The sequence below is a fragment of the Helicoverpa zea genome, chromosome 14 (assembly GCF_022581195.2).
Source record: "Helicoverpa zea isolate HzStark_Cry1AcR chromosome 14, ilHelZeax1.1, whole genome shotgun sequence".
Classification (NCBI taxonomy): Eukaryota; Metazoa; Arthropoda; class Insecta; order Lepidoptera; family Noctuidae; genus Helicoverpa; species Helicoverpa zea.
This window is the reverse complement of record NC_061465.1, coordinates 9,063,318-9,082,905: the sequence shown is the minus strand read 5'-3', so window position 1 is coordinate 9,082,905 and position 19,588 is coordinate 9,063,318. Positions and strand designations below refer to the sequence as shown.

Genomic DNA, 19,588 nt, shown 5'->3' with positions numbered 1-19,588 from the left:
TGTGTTAGGAGATTCTAGTGTCTTAATAGTCATCTGGTATGTAATTACGAATGGTATTGCGAAAATGGCTATCATTGTGCTACTGTAAATGGCACTTTAATGTCTCTGGATTTCGTAAGTTTTATTCTTTCTTGTATTTTAAAAACTTATTTATTGTTATTACCAGATAATTTTGGATTCTATTTTTTTACATTTTAGTGAGCCTTCAGAAAAAGAGACGAATCCAAAACAGATTTGACTATTGACAAACATTTTCGCATTGTCACGACTTTTTACAAAAATATATTTTATTTAGTTCATTGGAGTATTTCTGTCCATTGTTATAACATCTTTATTAACGGTAACTGAAGCACGAATTGCTCTTTCAACCTTTAACTTGCAGTTAGAAATATTTATATTGACCATAATGGTCTTATTACTGATTGAATGATGGTGTTTTCGTGTCTGACTTTCGAACTTTATGCTGTTACAATTGTATGTACTTGAGTTTCTCTTATACCTCGTCACTGAGAGGTAATTCTTTAATGTTCAAAGTTCAGTTTTAACCTACTCGCCTGGTTCATAAGCTTCGCAAAAAGTAATTGAAATATTGATGAATCATATTGCTTAAGCAAAAAGTGGTTACCAGTGTCGCCTCTAAGATTTATTTTTAGGTTCAATTGAGAAAAACATCTATAACATTGATTATCTTGACCAGTTTACTCACAGAGGGATTATGGAAATGTGGGATTGTAAGAATAATTGTTATTGTTTCTTTGGTATACTTTCTGGAAGAATACTACTACATACCTAATTATTGTCGTGAAAATTCATTTAAAGTCAATTTTTATTTCCGTCAACAAGTTCATCAAAAATACAGCAAGTACTTAATAAGTGCATTTAATATTTATTTTAATTGCAATAAAAAATCTTCTTTTACAGTACTTAATGGTACATTAAGTGTGAATACGAGGCATTTTATGAATCGACTTGCGCAATTCCGAAATACGTCATAGTTTTTACGAGCTTACATGCGTGTTGAATGCAATTCGTTGCACTACGCAAGTTGTAAGGCGGATCGCATACCTACGTATAAGTACTTATATTTGTACAACTTGCTTGATAACACGCACCGTGCTTGGCTTGATGAGCCCATGCTAAGGCCGGGCGTATACTTGCAAGTTTTCTTTACACTATACTAGTCTGTGGCGTGTGTGGTGTGTGAGCGGATAGATGACATCTCGCCCACATCAAATCAGGACTGCGGGCGCGCTCGAATACATTTTCATGACTAAGTGAAAAGTCCTCAAGAAAACTACTGAGAGTCAAGTGGCCCACTGTGGTAGATTTAGGTTATATGAGCTGGAAGGTAGCTCGGATACGTTTTACTTTACTCGAGAAAACCGGTCAATCCTGAGCCTAATCCTTCCTAGTAATCTCTCGTACCTAAGCCGAGAACTAATACTGTGTCTCGCATAGATCCGTATTTTCGGCAGGGTTAAATACCTAGCTACCTACCTAAGTTTTACTACCCTAACTTGTCTTCTGTCTGGAAGACAGCTATGAACCACACATTCTTTTGTAGACACGTGCTTCGATATATTTTAGTGAGCAGCACACAAAAAATTTAAAAAAATATGCTCTAGGTTTAAATAGTGCACGGTAGTGTGAGATCCGTCTCACTATGACCTCAAGTTCCGTGGGTGAATGCACTAGTCACTAGGCATTTAGAACGTGCGAGATAATAATTTGATGAATAGATAGGTACACTCCGGTGCATTAAATCTGGGTCTAATATAAGAAAATCGATAATTTAGGTGTTAAAAATAAATAAATAAAAAATTAACTTAAAAATCACCATATTTTGACAGATAAAGAAATAAATCCGGGTGAAAAATTAAATTAATATTAGTAGTTGGAATATATTAAAAACACAGTTATATTAGGTCGAGATATAGGTTATGCAAAAAATGTTGAAATATTGCTTTGATAACGTGAACAATTTCTATGTTAGTCAACATAGAAATTGTACTAACATAGAAATTGGACTAGGTAGTCACCTAGTCTAGTAAACGAGATTTTCTGCAAATAAATATGAACGAATATTATGCGTGCAAAGGTCAGGTTTTTCCGGATTGAACTGGCTTTGCATTTAATGAGTTACAAAGCTCTCTGCATAAACCAAACCACTTCTCTAAACGGTCATGCATATTATGTACAGTCACATGGAAAAATATTATAACACAAAAATTATCATTTTTTAAAGATACTCCCATTAAGATGTAAAATGCGATACATTTTAAAGTTAAATTTAAACAGTTAAATCAATCAACCATTACTTGATTATACATGTTAAAAGAAAGGCCTTAAGAATTATTAATTTATCAATTCTGTTAAGATAACTAACAGATTTTAAATATCCTATTAAAAAAAGATTATACCGTAGCTTATAAAAATACATAATGTTAATTATTTTGCACGCGAGTGTACTGTATAAGTCTAACGTAAATATTTGTTATTATTAGCAGTAAATAATGAGCAAATACTCATATACCACCCATGGTGCTCTTAAGAATTATAATAGACAGATAATTGCCTTTTGTACGTACCTATAATGATGCTTAATAATGCAAGGATCATTTAACTCCGTAATATCAAGTAATATGGGTTTTAGAATGACGAAATTATGACGAATATGTAGGTACCTTTGTTTGACAACTATTTTGGAAATCGGGTAGAAATATTCCGTCAATATAAGTAGGTTTAGGTATACGCAAAAATAAGGTAGGTACTCTGGGAAAGCCATTTTCTTGTAAACTAAATACGTACAAATTCTTATGAAGTTTTCTTTATTGACAGATGTTACCGTAGTTATATTATTAAATTCTCTCATATGTATCCGTCCACTCCTTGGATTTAATACAATTCAAATATATGGAAAGACTTCTCAAAGACTAACTTTTACTTGCACTTTACTGCACTTCAGAGAAATGCGCTTGCATACATGGAAATATTTCAAACTGTAAGAGAATAAAATTTACATAACAATCGAAGAAAATTTCTACACTTTCCTCAAGTTTTCAATGAACATAGCAATGCAATCTACGTAAATATATTATTTGGTACACAATATACTAACATACATACAAATGCGATAAATGATTAAGTAGATATTAGTAGTTTTTCAACTGCGCTCGAAGCTTACGGGCTGTAAAAAGGAAAACCGGTTACTGGTTAACTGGTTATAAAATTAAATCGTCAAAGAAAACGGTTTGATTGATTTGTAATAAGTCTACCTTTATTTGTACTCTGCACATGACGATTTTAACTATAAACATGGTATAAAAAGTAATAAAATTATATATGTAAGTAGAGATAATTGAGCTCCAAGTCTGTTCAAAGTTGAAGCTGGATTTACATTAACTTTGCACCTAATATGACGTGAGCTATAATGATCTTTGTATTCCTTATGCAATGACGAGGCAGAGTTTAGTTTGTCTATGTGTTGGTATAGGTACATACTTTCTGCAAAGTTTAAGATTCGAACAGCCTATCTCACTCCTCATTCTTCATGAAACCTGCTAAATTGAGACTTGATTAGGGCTGCCATCCGTCCGGGTTTCCCCGGATTTGTCCTCGTTTGGAGGCCGTCCGGGCGGGGTTTCAAGAAGTGTCCGGGGAAAACCCGGACACTTTTCATGTAAGGAAGCACCTCATTGGATTTAAGTATATGTTAATAGTAAATGGATTACAAATTAGGTATTATTTTGTTTAAAAAAATCGTACTCCTTCTGGGAAAAAAATGTGATTTACGCCAAATGTCCGGGTTTTTTTAATGTTTGTCCGGGTTTGGTGAAATTCGAGATGGCAGCCCTAGACTTGATGTAACCCACGCTTAGAGTGTTAAACCTCCCCATTTATTATTCCCCTCTGCCAAAGATACGGGACTGTTCCAGTAATCCTCGTCCCTACCTACATATCTATGTAAGTATTTAAATATGTTCCTCAAGTTTATATAGTCTAGTCATAGTATTTATCCTGTGCATGCGTAATGATGTGATCGAAATGCATGAGTGAGCTATCACTAGCTGAAATATGTTGAAAAGCCATAAAGTCTTACACGCATAGAAATTTGAGACTCACTATTGGAAAGCTTGTTTTCAATATGTGTACTTCCGTCTAAATTCTTCCCTTCTTACATCTGATATCCAATACACACTACTACTACAAGATCATAGTCCACAGACCGCAAGTCAAACATGTGCAGTGAGGCTCATTTTCTTGTACCGCTAGTTCAACATTCTCAGAACATCGATTTGTTGCGCATTGCAGCGGTGATTTGATTTCAAAGCTGTCTGTTTTACACACATATTTTCTAAATTGGATGTCTTGAAAGCTTCACGTGTTCGTATATTGTGTTGATTTTGTATATTCTTTGGCATTCTTCAATATTTTACACTTTTCTTATCAGAATTGTATTTCTTTATTTTCATATTGTATTTCAAATAGATCCTTCTTTCGTTTGTTTCATGTTTCAGATTGTTTCAAACATCTGTTTGCGACATAACTAATTTCATTGCTTAATGGTCAATAACGACATTAGACATGATGGGAAATCAGCTAAACACTCCCGCTGTATACTTTGACGAGTATAAAACTTTTTCTGTCTATAAAGCACCTTCGTTTTATCTAGAGCCCTTTGCGTACCAAAGCAGAGCCATGGTAACTCTTCCTAACAAATCCTGCAGTAAACTACACTAGACACAATATACATATAAACAACCTGTAGTAGGTACATTTAAAACTACATAACATCAATATAAAAGGGCATCGTCAGCGGTCAATCAAAACGAATTTGCTTGGAATTGTCTAAATTAAGCTATTTTGGTGCGTGTCGTATTGCCCTTACCGCGGCAAGGCTGCGCTTGACGTCACAGTTTGAGGACACGACCGTCCGTGTGTGAACGGAGAACACATGAATGCGGCAGCTTATTAGGCCTATTATACGTGCTGATATTATAAATGTGCTTGACAGTTAGTTTGTAAAGTTCTCAATAAAGTTTGCAACTAGTTTGACGTTTGGAAAGAGCTTTTATAGGCCTATTTTAAATAAAAATTATAGACTTTGGCTTTGAAGTTAAGATGGTTGTCGGCATACTTTAAACTCTGCAGCGGGATAGCTACAGTCTAGATATAATAGAGGTATTATGAAATAGGCACTAAGTTCTTTCCAAACTTTCTGTCGTCACGAAACATTGCATAGAAGGTATTATCGGATGGTGGAGGCGAGGCAGCTATGGAGCATATGAGCTTATTAGTGCTTGGAATTTAGTTGCAGACCGCCATTGTGCTTTGCGAGAACTGTACCTAAGTAATTACATATAGCCAATCGGGACGCTAGTAACACTGTGGGAACATGATGTATACCTACCTACCTTTTATCAGTTTCCCACACCAACCATGACATTGGTATTACCTACATTAATTTATTGGTGAAGTTGATGCATTAGGTTTCCACAGACTGATGTTCAAAAGAAGTGCTTATTTAAAGTTAAGGCATTCGGGTTTTGAAAAAACTTTTAAAAAGTCGGTTTAAATTGTATGGAAACCTCACTTCATAACATCAAAAATCTTTATAACAAATACAAAGAGTATTTTGAAATATGTAGGTATGTAGGTACCTCAGCATCTATTTACATATTCGAAACTCCAAGTAAATTATGATTGCCCATTTAAAACTGAAATAATTACTTTAAAGAATGTTAATTGTTGAATTTTCGTTGAGTTCCAACTTTTTTGTTTACCTACTTGCAGCAAGTTCAGAAAAGTAATTGGTTTTAACAATTTGTTTTTAAATTCAAAAAAGGAATTGTCGGTTCTTGTACTTATTCTCTTTTTTCGAATTTTCATTTCCTTCTTGTATTGAATTACATATGTACAGTAGACTTCAGGTCAGTGGTAGGTAACAGTTTTATAGGAAAATCGTACTTATTACTATTGAGTTAAGGTGCATGACTGTTACCATTGATATGCGGTCTACCGTACTACGGTTCTTTCCTGTGAATTTAAATGTTAAACAAAGTTATAATATCTTCGTTTTAACAAAGAGTGTGTTAAGAATGAATGTGGAGGAATGGTAAGGCAGAGGTAGATCAAAGAGTGGATGCTAGTATGATGACTGACTGAGAGAGAAATAGAAGCGTAAAACATGCTGAACTGGTCCCAAATAACTTAGGAATAGGGCAGGAAGAAGAAGATTGAGCTAAACGCCAAAAATTTTCCTTCCGCGTTTCGCCCACTCCCATAAATTAGTGTATCATCAGTAAATCATACGCAAAAGATGCGCGTGCCACGATCAAACGCGATACACATCCCAATTAGCTGACAACGGTCACATTTATGCAGGACATGTTACCTGTAGAATATTTGGTGGAATTCGAGATGTTTCACGTATTATATAAGGTTATTGTAGTGTTTTGGATTGTAATCAGGTATTATATAAGCGGATAGGCTGTTAAGAAATTGTATCTTAGTAATACTGTTTACGTGAGACACGTGAAGACAGAATTAGGTGATGTGAACCTAGCACTACAAACTACTGAATGATAAATGAGTGTGGTCATCAATCTGTGGATTAAAACTTGACTTTGAAACAAAGGCTGTTAGTTACCAGTATATTTAGCTTTGTTTGAAGAGTAAACCAGTCTCCAAGTACCGACAGTTCATGTTTGAGTGTTCATGGAAGACGGCTTGCGCAGTGAACAGATTAGGAGCTGAGACTGATTTAGTGCCAAAGAAGATAAATTGCAAAATGTTTTCATGAATGCCCTTCAGAACGCGGCACTTCTTGTAACGCCTACAAATAAGCATACTATTCAGTCAGTTCTTAATATTCTTCTGCTTTATTAATAATTATTAATATAATATTAAATAAATATTAACTCTCGGATTCGTATTCTTTTTCTCATATTCATTTATTTTTGAAGTTCTTTGATTCTTATATTTAGAGAATATGAAGCTAAAACAATCAACGACAACATTTAACAAGCGATTAAAACGAACGCATGTTTATCTTCTCACTTACCGATAACAATCTTAATGAGGCGATGAGAAAAATCAATGCAATTACCTGTCATCAAACTACGCAGCAATCTATAGTTACTAATATTAAAAAGTTGAAAACTTTGTCTTTTCGTTTGTTTGTTTGCTTAAACGCGATAATCTCAGGAACTACTGGCCCGATTTGAAAAATTATTTCAGTGTAAAATAGCCCATTTATCGTGGGCTATAGGCTAAGCAGAGGTTCCCACGGAACGCGGTTGAAACCGCTGGCAGAAGCTAGTGTTATATAAAAAGAAACTGGAATGTATAGCTATGATGAATGATCATTGTTCCGAGTTGTTTCGCTGAAAAATATGAAAATACGGGAAGAAAATATTATTTTTGCTGTTTAATTGATATTTAAGTGTATAGAGAAATCGGTATTTGAAGTATTTGCTTGTATTTTGTTTTGTGGCAATCAATTAAGTAGAAAATCTAGGCGCAATAGGAATTAAGGAAATTAAATTCATACGGTAATGGAAAGTTTATATTGTGAAGTAAATTCTAGTGTACCAACTATCTAGGAAGAACTGTAAGTTCTTACATTCTAAAAGTACTGAAAGGGGTCAAGAAACGATTTAAATTGCATTCAATTATGGCTTGCAACCACCCGATTTTCTCTGGAGCAATCTGTCTACGTGTATTTCTAGTGAAGGAGCAGGAAAACATGTAGGTATCTATTTTTCAGAAAGTTTTAGGAATCCGTTTTTTGAACTAAGTGCGCGGTGCTGCTGGTGCTTTGAACTAAGGAAGGAGTTATATCGTATTTCGGGAGTATTTTCAGGCGATAGCTCTTTAATAACGAGTTACTATGCACATTTTCATTTACAAAGGAAAATCCTAGCAAATGTAGAAACTCCATATTTACTCAGAGCTTAGCTTCAAACAGATTAAAGTTATAAAAGGTGTTACGTTATTAAAAGAAAATGTTTACGCAGATTATGTATATTTTTATAGCACTATTGTTGTTGAGGCTTTATTTACAAATAAAACTACTAATTGCCTTCACTACAGAGTCATAATTATTATACAATCTGATGATCAATCAAATATTGCAAATCTTTTGCACTAAACCATGTTATTTAAGTCCTTATGTACCCATTTTTTTTTCAAAAGGATCTGGTGGAAAGTTAAAGTAAACGATTTAGAATTGTAGGTACGAGTTTTCTAAATTCCATTCGATAGTAATCGGAATTTGAGTTTTCAGATCAATAGGCATTTTACGTAAATAAAGCTATTGTTGTCTATAGCATAATGCTGTTTATGACAACTGCGAATAATTCATTTTACAGTTATGTTTTGATGCAAGTTTTATAGAGCACATCTGTCTGTGTTTGCGAACCGATCATGTGTATCATAAAATATCTAATCAGTGCGCTATTGTTATTAATCATAATTATTATTTTGTATTTTTATATCGAAAAAAGGAATCCGCTACTAATTAACTTGCTGCGTGTATCAGAGCACGATGATAAAAACTGATTTTAAATCACACTTATATATATATCACATATTTTACGAAATAATTATCAGTATCCTGTTTTGTTTAAACGTAAAATCCTAACTGATGTTTGTTTGTTCCAGATAAGGCTGAAATGTTCAATTGTTGAAACGGTTTTCGAGTACAGTTAAATTAGAACAAGGTCAGTGATATTTTTAATTAATATGAACCAATTACTACACGTTGCCAGTTGCCATATCCACACACAACATTAGTTGTGTGGTTATTTTTCCTTCGTTTTTTTAAGGTCACAAGGCCGATAATGTTTACAGTGACATGTAATAAATTAGGAGTAGGTACATGCTGGCACGTAAATTATTCTAATCTATTCATTTGGAATGAATTTGAATTTACGTAAATGCTAATCATTGGTAGGGAAAAAGTACTTATAAAAAAATCCAATTAGGTTAATTTTTTTTTTGGTTTCCAGTAAAAATGCCGCGTGTCGACAACCGGCAACCGGCGGCGACCGAAGACTTCCGCCGCGTGCTGCGGGAAAAAGCACTGAACCACAGCCTGTTCTACTTGAAGCTGAGCGCAGGAGTCGCGCCCGAGCACAAGCGCGAGTCGCACGCGCACGCGCCGCGCAGGACCAGCGGCAGTGAGGGCGCGCGCGCGCCGCCGACCGGCCGCGTCCCTCGACAGGCGCAGCCTCGCGTCTCCGAGCTCCTGCGCCGCTTCGAGCCCGGCCCGATGCAGTACCTCCGCCCGCCGCGGGCCTCCTCTCCACTCGAAGACATCTCGTCCTCGGACGACGACGACCGAGCGGCAGTCCGGCGCCGCAGTCGCGACCTCAGTGACGACTCCGCTGTCGAATTAGAGACGCGTCTGCGGAGGCACTCACATCCTAGGGATATTACGCCTCCGCCGGACACGATGTCACCGAGGCGAGAGAGGACGTTGATAGAGGCTCATGATGTGGAGTTGGGGCGAAGAAGTAGCGAGGGTTGTGAGATCAGAGGGCGATGCGTGAGGACCCCGAGCGTGGTGGTGAGCGACTACTCGGACGGGGTGGTGGCAGTGGGAGCCACGGAGGAGGAGGTCAACTGGCTGAGGTCGAGGTCCCTGTCTGCCGACTCCGCGTGCTCGTCCTGCTCCACGCTGTCCAGCCGCGAAGATGATGAGTTCGAGTCACCAACCCTGCCCAAAAAGGTGAGTTTTATTATCTTTCTTTGTCTTTTTTCAGTGATTTTAAAAAGGTTGGTTTTGAAAAAAAGGCTCATTCAAAATTCAGTAGAAAGTTACGGAATTGCGTTCGCAATTAATTATTTGCTACATTTAATAGCCTTTAATCTACCGGAAATAAATGTTTTAAATGAATTGGCATCGCATAAGACGATTATGTAGATGATTTCGTTTTCATCATATAGAATGCATTCAACGAATTCAATTAACGTAGTAGTAGGCGTACCTATACATACAAATGCAGTAATTTAAATTTATTGTTATTCAGATTGAAGACCCTCTTTGAATGCATTGGATGAACTTAAAGATAATGATTAATATTTACGTATTAATATTGTTCGGCAGTATTTTTTCAATCACTGACCCTTTAATGTACAAAAAAAGGTGTTTTCCTTATTTAACTAAGCTGTTAGTGACGTCAATGGTTTATTTTGATTTGCTTTTTAACTCGTTCAGTGCATCGAAAGTTAAATATTGGTATTTTTTGAGGATAACATGCGTTTTCCGCGGAATGCCTAAGACCAATTTTGCCAACCATTTCTCCTTTGTTGTAATACTCATGCCCGTTTTCACCAACGATTCCTTACCGTTTCCCTAACTAAGTGTCACTTAGAATAATGAAATGATGATATGATATATGATGATGCATAATGATAATGAAAACGAAATTCGTATTAAGTGTTCCCTAAATGCTCTTAGGGGATTCCTAAATTTAGGTATTTGTTGGTGAAAATAGGCATTAATGTCCTGTTTTACGACTTTAAATCCGAACCATTACGTACATATCAATTTTTCCATTTTAAAATCTGCTAAAGTTCTAGTAACTACCACCACAATGTAAAAGGAAGCTAACTTAACCTAGAATATTCAGATTTTATCAAGCTGCCATCAAATAAAAATAATTTATTATCATGAATATTAATATCTTGTTGTCTAATTAATAAGACTATGTTTAAATACATTTTCAAAATAATAAATAAAGTGAAAGAATACTTAATGTTGATCAAAACCGCGATTAAGCATCTTGTTTACTATCTTAATGGTTTGTATATTTAATTAAGTTTTTACCATTTACATCCTTTTAACATTATTTTATGGACTGTAGCTCTCACCTTACCTACATTAACAAGATAAAAAGCTATCTAGAAAAAAAAAAGAATAATCAATGGCCTATTATACAAAAATACTTTTTTATACTAAAAGGTTCACCAGTTTCTGCTTATATACTGTAAATATTACAAACTTTTTTTATAAAAACTACCGTTTTGTCCGTAAAGGTCTTAACATTACTGTTTTTTGATAAGAGTGTCTATGACGTTTTTTCCATGAGATCCACTCTGTGGAATTAGCTTGACGTTTCGAAAGAGTTTTTATAGACCTATTTGAAATTTAAAAAAACGTATGTAGGTATATAGAAAAAGAAATATAAGTAAGTTTTGTACGATCAACCTCAAGATTATCGTTCACATCTGAAACCACATGACCACCAGCAAAAATGCCGTCACGAGTATTTCAAACTGCTGTTTCATTGTTAGTTTTCATTCCCTATACCCTACATCTGACTATAATCCGTGCGTTACTGTTATTTGTATGTAAAACGGATGTCCACATCCGTCATTGTTATTTGTATGGTAACTGGAGCGGGAACATATTAGTTACAGCGGTACGTAATCGACAATTGTTTTACATTGTTTGAGATCTGAACGCCTTTTGTATATGCATCGCCTTTCATGAGTCGACACCTGAGAAAACGGCTGCAGATTTTCATTCATTCATTAGGTAGACAGTCGATTTCAATACATCAAGTCTGTATATCAAATCTCATGATTTTGCTAGAGTATTGTCCAGCATTTGAAAACCAGATCGAAGTAATTGCATATAGAAGACTACATATCAAAAAACCGAATATTGGTAAAGACGCCATCCATGGTCTAAACAGTGGAATGATAAAAGTAAATTAAACTACTGAAGTAAAAAGCATAATACTCAATTAAGTAGAACCATCACGTGATCTTAATAATGTCCGCATCGCAGCATTTAATTACTCTGCAAAATTAAGTGTGAAATTAAGGCCTGTTAAGACCATTATTCTGTTCTCAGTATTTGTTCTTAAAGACAATCAAGTGAATAAGGAAGCATTTCAGAAAAGAAAGTTTTATATTCATTTGAGAGAGTAATAAAAACTTTAAGCTCTCAATTTGTCACAGCTATCATCTTTTTGAGGAGTATTGTACATGCGGGTGCATTTCTAAAGTAAGTGTCCAATTTAATGTAGGCACGGGTTAGGATGGTTTAATTGGTTTCCCCCTTTTATAAGGCATTTAATGTTAGAAATTTGGGACAACCGATTAGAAGAGATTTATAATATCTTTAGTTATAATAGCCTTATATTAGTAATATTTGAATAAATTCATTAAAAACCAATCTCCATAACAAAATTTGAAGTAGATTTCACATTAAGATCTTATCAATAGCTTCGATCATTATTTGTATTGAAATGCTCGATTCTAAGTCAGTTACACTCAACAAGGTCCCATTATAAAATAACAGGTAATTTGTATGTTAATTTAGGTTTTTAACTGCTACATAAAATTACCAACTATTATTTTAATGGGTGTTCCTCAAGGTTGCACTTTCGGCCCATTGTTATATTGTTACATTAACAGATCGTTAAAGTTATTACTGCTCATCTTAGTTTTCGTGGAAAATTGTGCAAAATGTGTAATTTTGGTATATTTCCACTTGTCATAAGATTAGTTAAGAGATGTTGACGTCAGTTGCTAACCTTATTTTCGAATTTTGCTCACTTTGCTCTATTGTTTCGTTTTGTGTATTTTTGTTTCAAATGCTTTAGCGTGGTGGTTAGAACTAATTCAACTATCGTCTTTATGATGCTCTCCAGCCAGTATCTAAAGAAGTGAGTTTTGAGAATCATAATGAGTGTTGATATACCTTTCTAAACTCCACTGAAGTGCACTCATCCTGTTTCTAATAGAAAGCGCGGTGGCTTCAATGCAGGCTCATAAAATATCATAATCATATTGATAGTCTAGACTGAACATTTCCCTTTCTTTAATCTCCAAGGCATTACTAACGGCCACTGAACTACTAAGCTTTTTTTACGATCTTAAGCCAGACACATCATTCATATTAAACTATCATAATCAACATAACTTAAAAAATATGAATATTACGTCGACAGTCATAAAATTATATTGTTCATTATAATTTTGATGATAGTGCAAAAAATCTGACTTTGGCATTCTAGTTTTTGGAATGCCAGTTTTGGAGAGCCTCTATAAATTATGCATTCTAGGTATATCCTTTCTGAATAATTTAGAATTTAGATTGTTCTTATCTAGACTCTGATCTTGCATAAAAAATAATTCTATTTAGTATCAGTGTCGTTACATCAGCATTTATATCTTAATTGGGAAGAAATTAATTAAATATTTAAATATGTATAAAATAAAATGCTTTGAAAGTTATGGCATAGGTTATGGTTTCGAAGAAGAAAAAATAGCATAGTCAAGAATTCAAAGTAGCAGCATTTAAGACATTTCAAGGGACCCCTTTCAAGGGACACATTTTTTTTTAAAGAAACTTTTTTCTTAGTAACAGGTCATTATGGAGGGTTTACACGGGTGACTAAAGCCGCACGATTTTTGCCGTGCGGCGTAAATCGTCCATCTAAATGGCAATTCGCAAGTGACTAAGCCGCAAGCCCCGAAGTTGGGTAGCATCCGACTTGGCCGCGCGGCCAAAATTGTGCGGCTTTAGTCACCCGTGTAAACCCCCCATTACTCCCTCGTACATCAAACACGGATGACCTTTCAGTGGCTAATTTTGGACGTGTCTTCAAACATTCTGGCTGTTTGACCCTAAACTGCCGAAACTATTTGAACACCCGTTTTGTGACGTCAATAGCGTCCGTGAGATGGCTTGTCACAAGGTTCTTTGGTCTGTCTTACTATTGTTTGCTTTATTTTGTTTGTAAAGCTTTGACCTGTTTTAAATAGTTTTGATGGCATGGTTTAGTGATCTTCTTATTTGTCAGAACTGTCTGTTAAAATCAATATTAGAACTAAAACAGTTATGCCTATTTCTGTTCAGATTGCGATTGAGGTTTGAGCGTTATTCATCTAGTTTGTTTTTACTTTTACGATTGGTAATGGAACTTATGTTGAGCCAAAATCAAACTCAATATTTGCAAATCCACACATTGAAAGTATGTACTAGGTACTATTTTAATATGAGTATGTTCCAACGTACCTATATAGAGCAGAGTACCTAAGTCTATAGACAGATATTGCCGACGGATTTTATGTTCGGATCTCTTCTCAGAAAAGGCATCAGGGTCTGTCAGCTTACGATTAATAGGAATGTTACATCTTGATATAATCTATCTGCCTTCTATTTTCGAGTCACCAATATTAAAACAAAAGCCAGTCGGGATTTACAATGGCTATCTACAACAGTACTTCAACTGAGGTAACTGTTTCGTCTTATATGTCGATTTATTCGTTTCTGCTAGCGGTTTTCCACCTGCATCCCGTCAGAAATAACCCCCACACCTGGGTGAAAAGTAGTCTATAACCCTCCTCAATAAATGGACTATCTAAACACTGAAGTATTTTTTCAAAATCGTCCATTAGTTTCTGAGATTAGCTCCTTTTAAGATACTCTTCAGCTTTATAATTTTTGTCGTTCCATCTCATATTTTTATGATATCTTATTCAATTAGCCTAGCTGTATTGATCACCGTTAATTAGTTTTCGATGGCGCTACAGTTCTTGTTATAGTTTTTATATTGACAGTCTCATTAGTATCGACGTCAGTAATTTTGAATCGTGAGTCTTGTGTTTTTGTTTGGTATTTAAATTGTTTGTTCTGTTATGGCTTAACCTGTATTTGAAGAAGGAAATTGAGATTACCACTTAGATTTTTGTATTTTATAAGATGTGTCTTGATTGGGTACAATGGGATTGGAGTTTCAGACTTCATTTTGTTTGTTAATTTTTCTCTATCATTTTGCATAGATATTATTTTTTAATTTCCATAAATATCTCCACTTAATTAAAGTTCCTTTTGTTTCCCAACTTTCGCTTTTATTAAAAGCTCTCGAAATTACAAAGATAAGAAAAGAATTTATGCAATTTATTTGTTTTTATTACGAAATGTCAATAGAAATGTTTTGGACATGAATATTTATGGTTAATTGATTGGAGAAAGAATGATAAAAATCAGAAATGCATTTTATGTAAGCTGATCTGCGATAAGCGGATATATGATAATTACTGTGGACCAGATAAAGAAAATGGCATAGAAATAAAATAAATACGGTTACCGGACGATAATAAATTCTAGGCTTATTATTATTCGGTGCGAATTCAAATCGTTTCAGTCCGAGATCAGCATGCATAAGTAAATGTTTAAAAGTTACGACTCTGGTACACAAAGGGCTGGACTTCTACAAAGAGGGAACATGGTTGGTTATGTCAGTAAGAGTCTGACACTCCCTCACGCTGCACCCACAGCGGAAGGAGTCATTTGACGATTTCCCACCAAATGTATATGCTACATCTGAATATTTTTTATGAAAAATTCCAACGTTTATTTGTGTATTATGCACAAAACGGCATAAAATTAATTGGTCGCCCTACCATGCGATTTATATTTAGATATAAAACAACGTTTAACGACGATACGAACCATTAAAATAATATAACAATATCGGTATCAATGACGTCGATACACTATACATTGCTAAAGGTTATAAAAATCACATTAACGTTCTCACTTGCATGACGCCATATAAGATGATGCAAACAGTAGGTATATTTATAAGCCAGATCAAACAATAGGATCGGTTAAAGCCCATTATGGTTCACAAAAAACCCGCAACGTTTAGCCGACTTGCAAATAAATAGTCGAGCTGATTGTCGATACGTGGGTATATTAGAACAATGGCTTGTTATGATTGTCTCGTTTTCCGTCCGTAGTAAACTGATAGTTTTAATTTTTTTTATACCCCACCCATCATTGACGTCAATCGACCGGTTGCGGTTCGTATGTGTGAGTAACGCGTTGTACCAGGGCTGTCTTCAACCACAACTGCGCTCGTGTGAAACAGTTATAAAATGCGTTATTTGTGTACTTAACTGCACTTGTGCAATACTTTATGGTAATAATGGACGTCATAAAGTATGATGAGTACATACATGGAAGATTTTGCGCATTTTAATTAACATTGCGATATGTAAAATTTATTTATATTTGTAAGTTGAGATGCACGTGCGTTCCATATTAATCGGGGTATAATGCATAATTTATATACATAAGTAATAGTTGGTGCTGTTGAAATGACTCAGCCATCAAACGTATTAAAGTAGGTACCTATAACGCTTCCGTTATGACATCCCGTTTAGAGACATAAATCCCTATTCTATTTTACCTACATTACATTTGACTCATTCTTCCGCATTCCTGTGGATTCCATACCTTCCATATTCAAATACTTCTTTTGTTTTTGGGCCAGCCCTGGCAGGCTGGAGTAAGTGTCAAATCGCTTATATCCATACAGTCGTGTGTCTATATAAGCAGTTAAAATTTTGCGTGTGTGTGTGGTGCAGCGCCCGCGCATTGCATGCGTGTGAAGTTCCTCTGAGTCTGAACAGATTCTTACTGCAACTGTGAATACCATAATGCATAATATGGTGAAATATATTAAATAATGGCTAACGTCCAAAGTCGCTTCTGATATTTTGTTTTTTTTTGCTATCTTGTAAGCTAGTATCAGCTTTCATATTTTGAGTTTTTGATTATTGACACTTTCAACCGCCTTCCCAAGAAGGCGAAGGTTTTCAATTTGTTTTTTTTTTTTTGTTGTTAATAAATATGAAGTAGATGTAATGTTCAAGTAAAGAAAAAATATACCAAAATCCAAATAACTAAGTAAACGTTTTCCTAGAATATAATTCAGAGACCCGTACAAAACACAAAAATAAATAACATACCTACACTATGTTTATTATGTCTAGCAAAACATTTCCTTAAAACATCACCGGCTACTTCAATAGAGCGGTACTTAACAATATTTTTTATTGAACATAATAAGCCAAGGTATGTAAAGATAAGGCTGCTTATCCGGCAATAAATTAAGCTGAGAGGACCTGTCAAAAACCAATTACTTATATTATTCCAAAGTACCGACTTCCTCATTCCTCGTTCATCGGTCCTTTGTCTTTCCACCATGGTAGAAATTGCAAAGTTCAAGGGAAGCCACTTTTCCACTCGCTCCCAAGATACTCTTCAAGAAATTACTTTTGAAACCAGATTTTAAATGTCATTCGTACGAATAATCAATATGTTATCATTTACATAATTACTCCGGGTAGTATGTGCGTTTTATTTTTATTTTTTACGCAGCTTTTGTACTTTCGAGAAGTTTTTATTCGAAAAAGTTTCTATGACTTTTGCACGCATGTAAATAAGACCGTATTGGCGAAACAAAAGAATTTACATACTCGTAATTCGAGATACGGAGTACAAACAATTGATATAAGAAAGAGATGACTCAATGTACGTGTAACTTTGTAAACAATTTTGAATTTTATTTGAACTGTTTTCAGCAATTTGAACAGTGCATTTCCAAAATTCTATAACTTCAAAGTTCAAAGGCCTTTTGGATGTTGAACAAATCCATCGATTTAAACCCAAGAGCGAAAATCAAGTTTGATGAAAATGCTGGCATTGGACTGAAACTTACCGAAAACTCAAACTCAAAACTATGTATTATAGAAAAAGCATGCTAACCCATAACATTTTAACCAAACTTGATTTATGTGTGTCCTTTTAAAACAGGTCGCTCAGGACTCTTTAGATACCCTTGCTTATATTTTCGAAATAAATTAAAAAGTAAAATTCCTTGTTCCAGATGATAAACGCTGATTGAGGGCCAGGACTCTTGAGCGACCTGCGAGCGCCGGCGGCTTTGGACCAACTGCACCTGGATCTAACTTGAATCTTTAGCTACATTCAAAGTTTCTAATGTATAGACTTTCTTAGAATACTATCAGTGACTTCTTCTATTTGACGTTTGTAAGATATGGTTGTGGACAAGAAGCTTGTAGGTACTGCTGGACGCTTCGATCACTAACTCTTTCATATGTGTATACTTACCATCTGGCAGAGGAAAAACAAATGAAGAGACACCAAATTCGTGTGATCTATCTTCGAGAAATCATGATAGGTGATCAAGCATTCCAGTTCTATCTACAAACTTCTTGGTTGTATGTCCTGTAGATTGCGCGGGAATGTTTGGCAGTGACATTGTCACTTTTTGAAAATGGGACTCTCAAAGACTCGGATAGGTATTATAAACTTTTTTGTGTGATGATGCGTAAGTGCGTCGCGTCGTAGAATATTTTCGTTATAATAAATTGCCAGTTTCAAGAGATAAGCAAATAGAGAAACTAGATACTCGTTTCGTTAAAATTAAATTTAGACTTGTTTATTACTAATTTATTGTTGAAATGTTATCTTTTGTTGAGTTTCTACTTTTAAATATTCTCAAAAAGGAAATGCTTTCGTATCGATTTAGATAAACGGCATATCGAATGTTACTAATATAAATAAATCGAGATATTTCTACATAAGATTTTATAGATTCAGAATTATAATTATCAACTCAAATTAGGCCTGTAATTTAAATAATATTATTGTGAGTCTGTATCTATTTTGTTCTGTAAAGTTCCTTCAATTTCTAAAAAAATATAATTGCTGAAAATGCTCCATTATTAGTATTATACCCATGGGCTATGAAATAATATGAAGGCTTGTTAAATACCTGCATTGTAAGACCAAATATTTGTTTTTCCTATATTTTCTTGTTACGATTGTTATTTAAATCAATTAATATGGCTTTATATTAAGAAATAAAAGATTCCGACGAATTGAAAACCTCCTTCTTTTTGGGAAGTCGGTTAAAAAGCTTACATGTACCATTCTCGTTTGAAATCAAGAGACTATGGAGTGAACTATTAATTAATTACTAAGAATAAAGCGGAAAAATATTTATGAATAAAAAATTATACTGAATTAGTAAAATGTGAAAGAGGCTTTTTTTCATAATTGAATCGCCATATTTCGTTTGAATTGCTATAAAAATTAAATCGAAAAAAAATCACGTATTGCTCTAGTATTTTAAATAAAAATAAGTCTATTATTTATACACAAATATTGCGAACCCTGATGAAAAAGGTTTTCCTCTTTCCTTGTATAGAACTACGTATCAACTTACCTTCCTATGATATTTACGTGAAACGAAACGACACTTATGAAATTATTATTAGAAAAGCAATATGTAATTAGGTTTTGATTCTCATAATGTTTAACAGTAATTACTATAGTGAGTTTTAATTTATTTTTATTGTTTTACCATAAAAGTATTACGCTGTAGAGTAGACTTGTCTTTTAACTTTTTTAAAATTAATTATTATTTTATAACAATCAAGAATAACAAAGAATAGAAACATATCACTTACGTAGATTTATTATTGTTTTCTAAAAAGTTAATGTTTTTTCTTAAGTGATATTATTTATACCAAAATATCTTGCCTAATGAGATTATTTGAATATTTAGATGTTTTTGATTTATAACTATACTGTAAAACATTCCGTAATAAAAATTGCTACAATAATTTAAGTTATAAGTTGCAGTTATCGTTACTTTTTCAGTTGAATCTGTTTTTAATAAATAAATTATTGTTTAAGTTATTATATCCACATGTGAATGCTAAATAAAATTTATGCATTGTTTAA

General features: G+C 34.3%; 1 protein-coding gene across 1 annotated transcript in view; it reads left to right on the top strand.

Annotated features, from left to right (window-relative positions):
* Positions 1–19,588, top strand: part of LOC124636268 — a 47,769-nt gene extending 28,181 nt beyond the window's left edge. Inside the window, exons 2-4 of the mRNA XM_047172285.1 lie at positions 8,665–8,723; positions 9,012–9,733; positions 17,703–19,588. Of these exons, the coding sequence (XP_047028241.1) occupies positions 9,017–9,733; positions 17,703–17,720 (735 nt within the window). The 5' untranslated portion in view covers positions 8,665–8,723; positions 9,012–9,016 and the 3' untranslated portion in view covers positions 17,721–19,588. The remainder of the gene's footprint in view (positions 1–8,664; positions 8,724–9,011; positions 9,734–17,702) is intronic.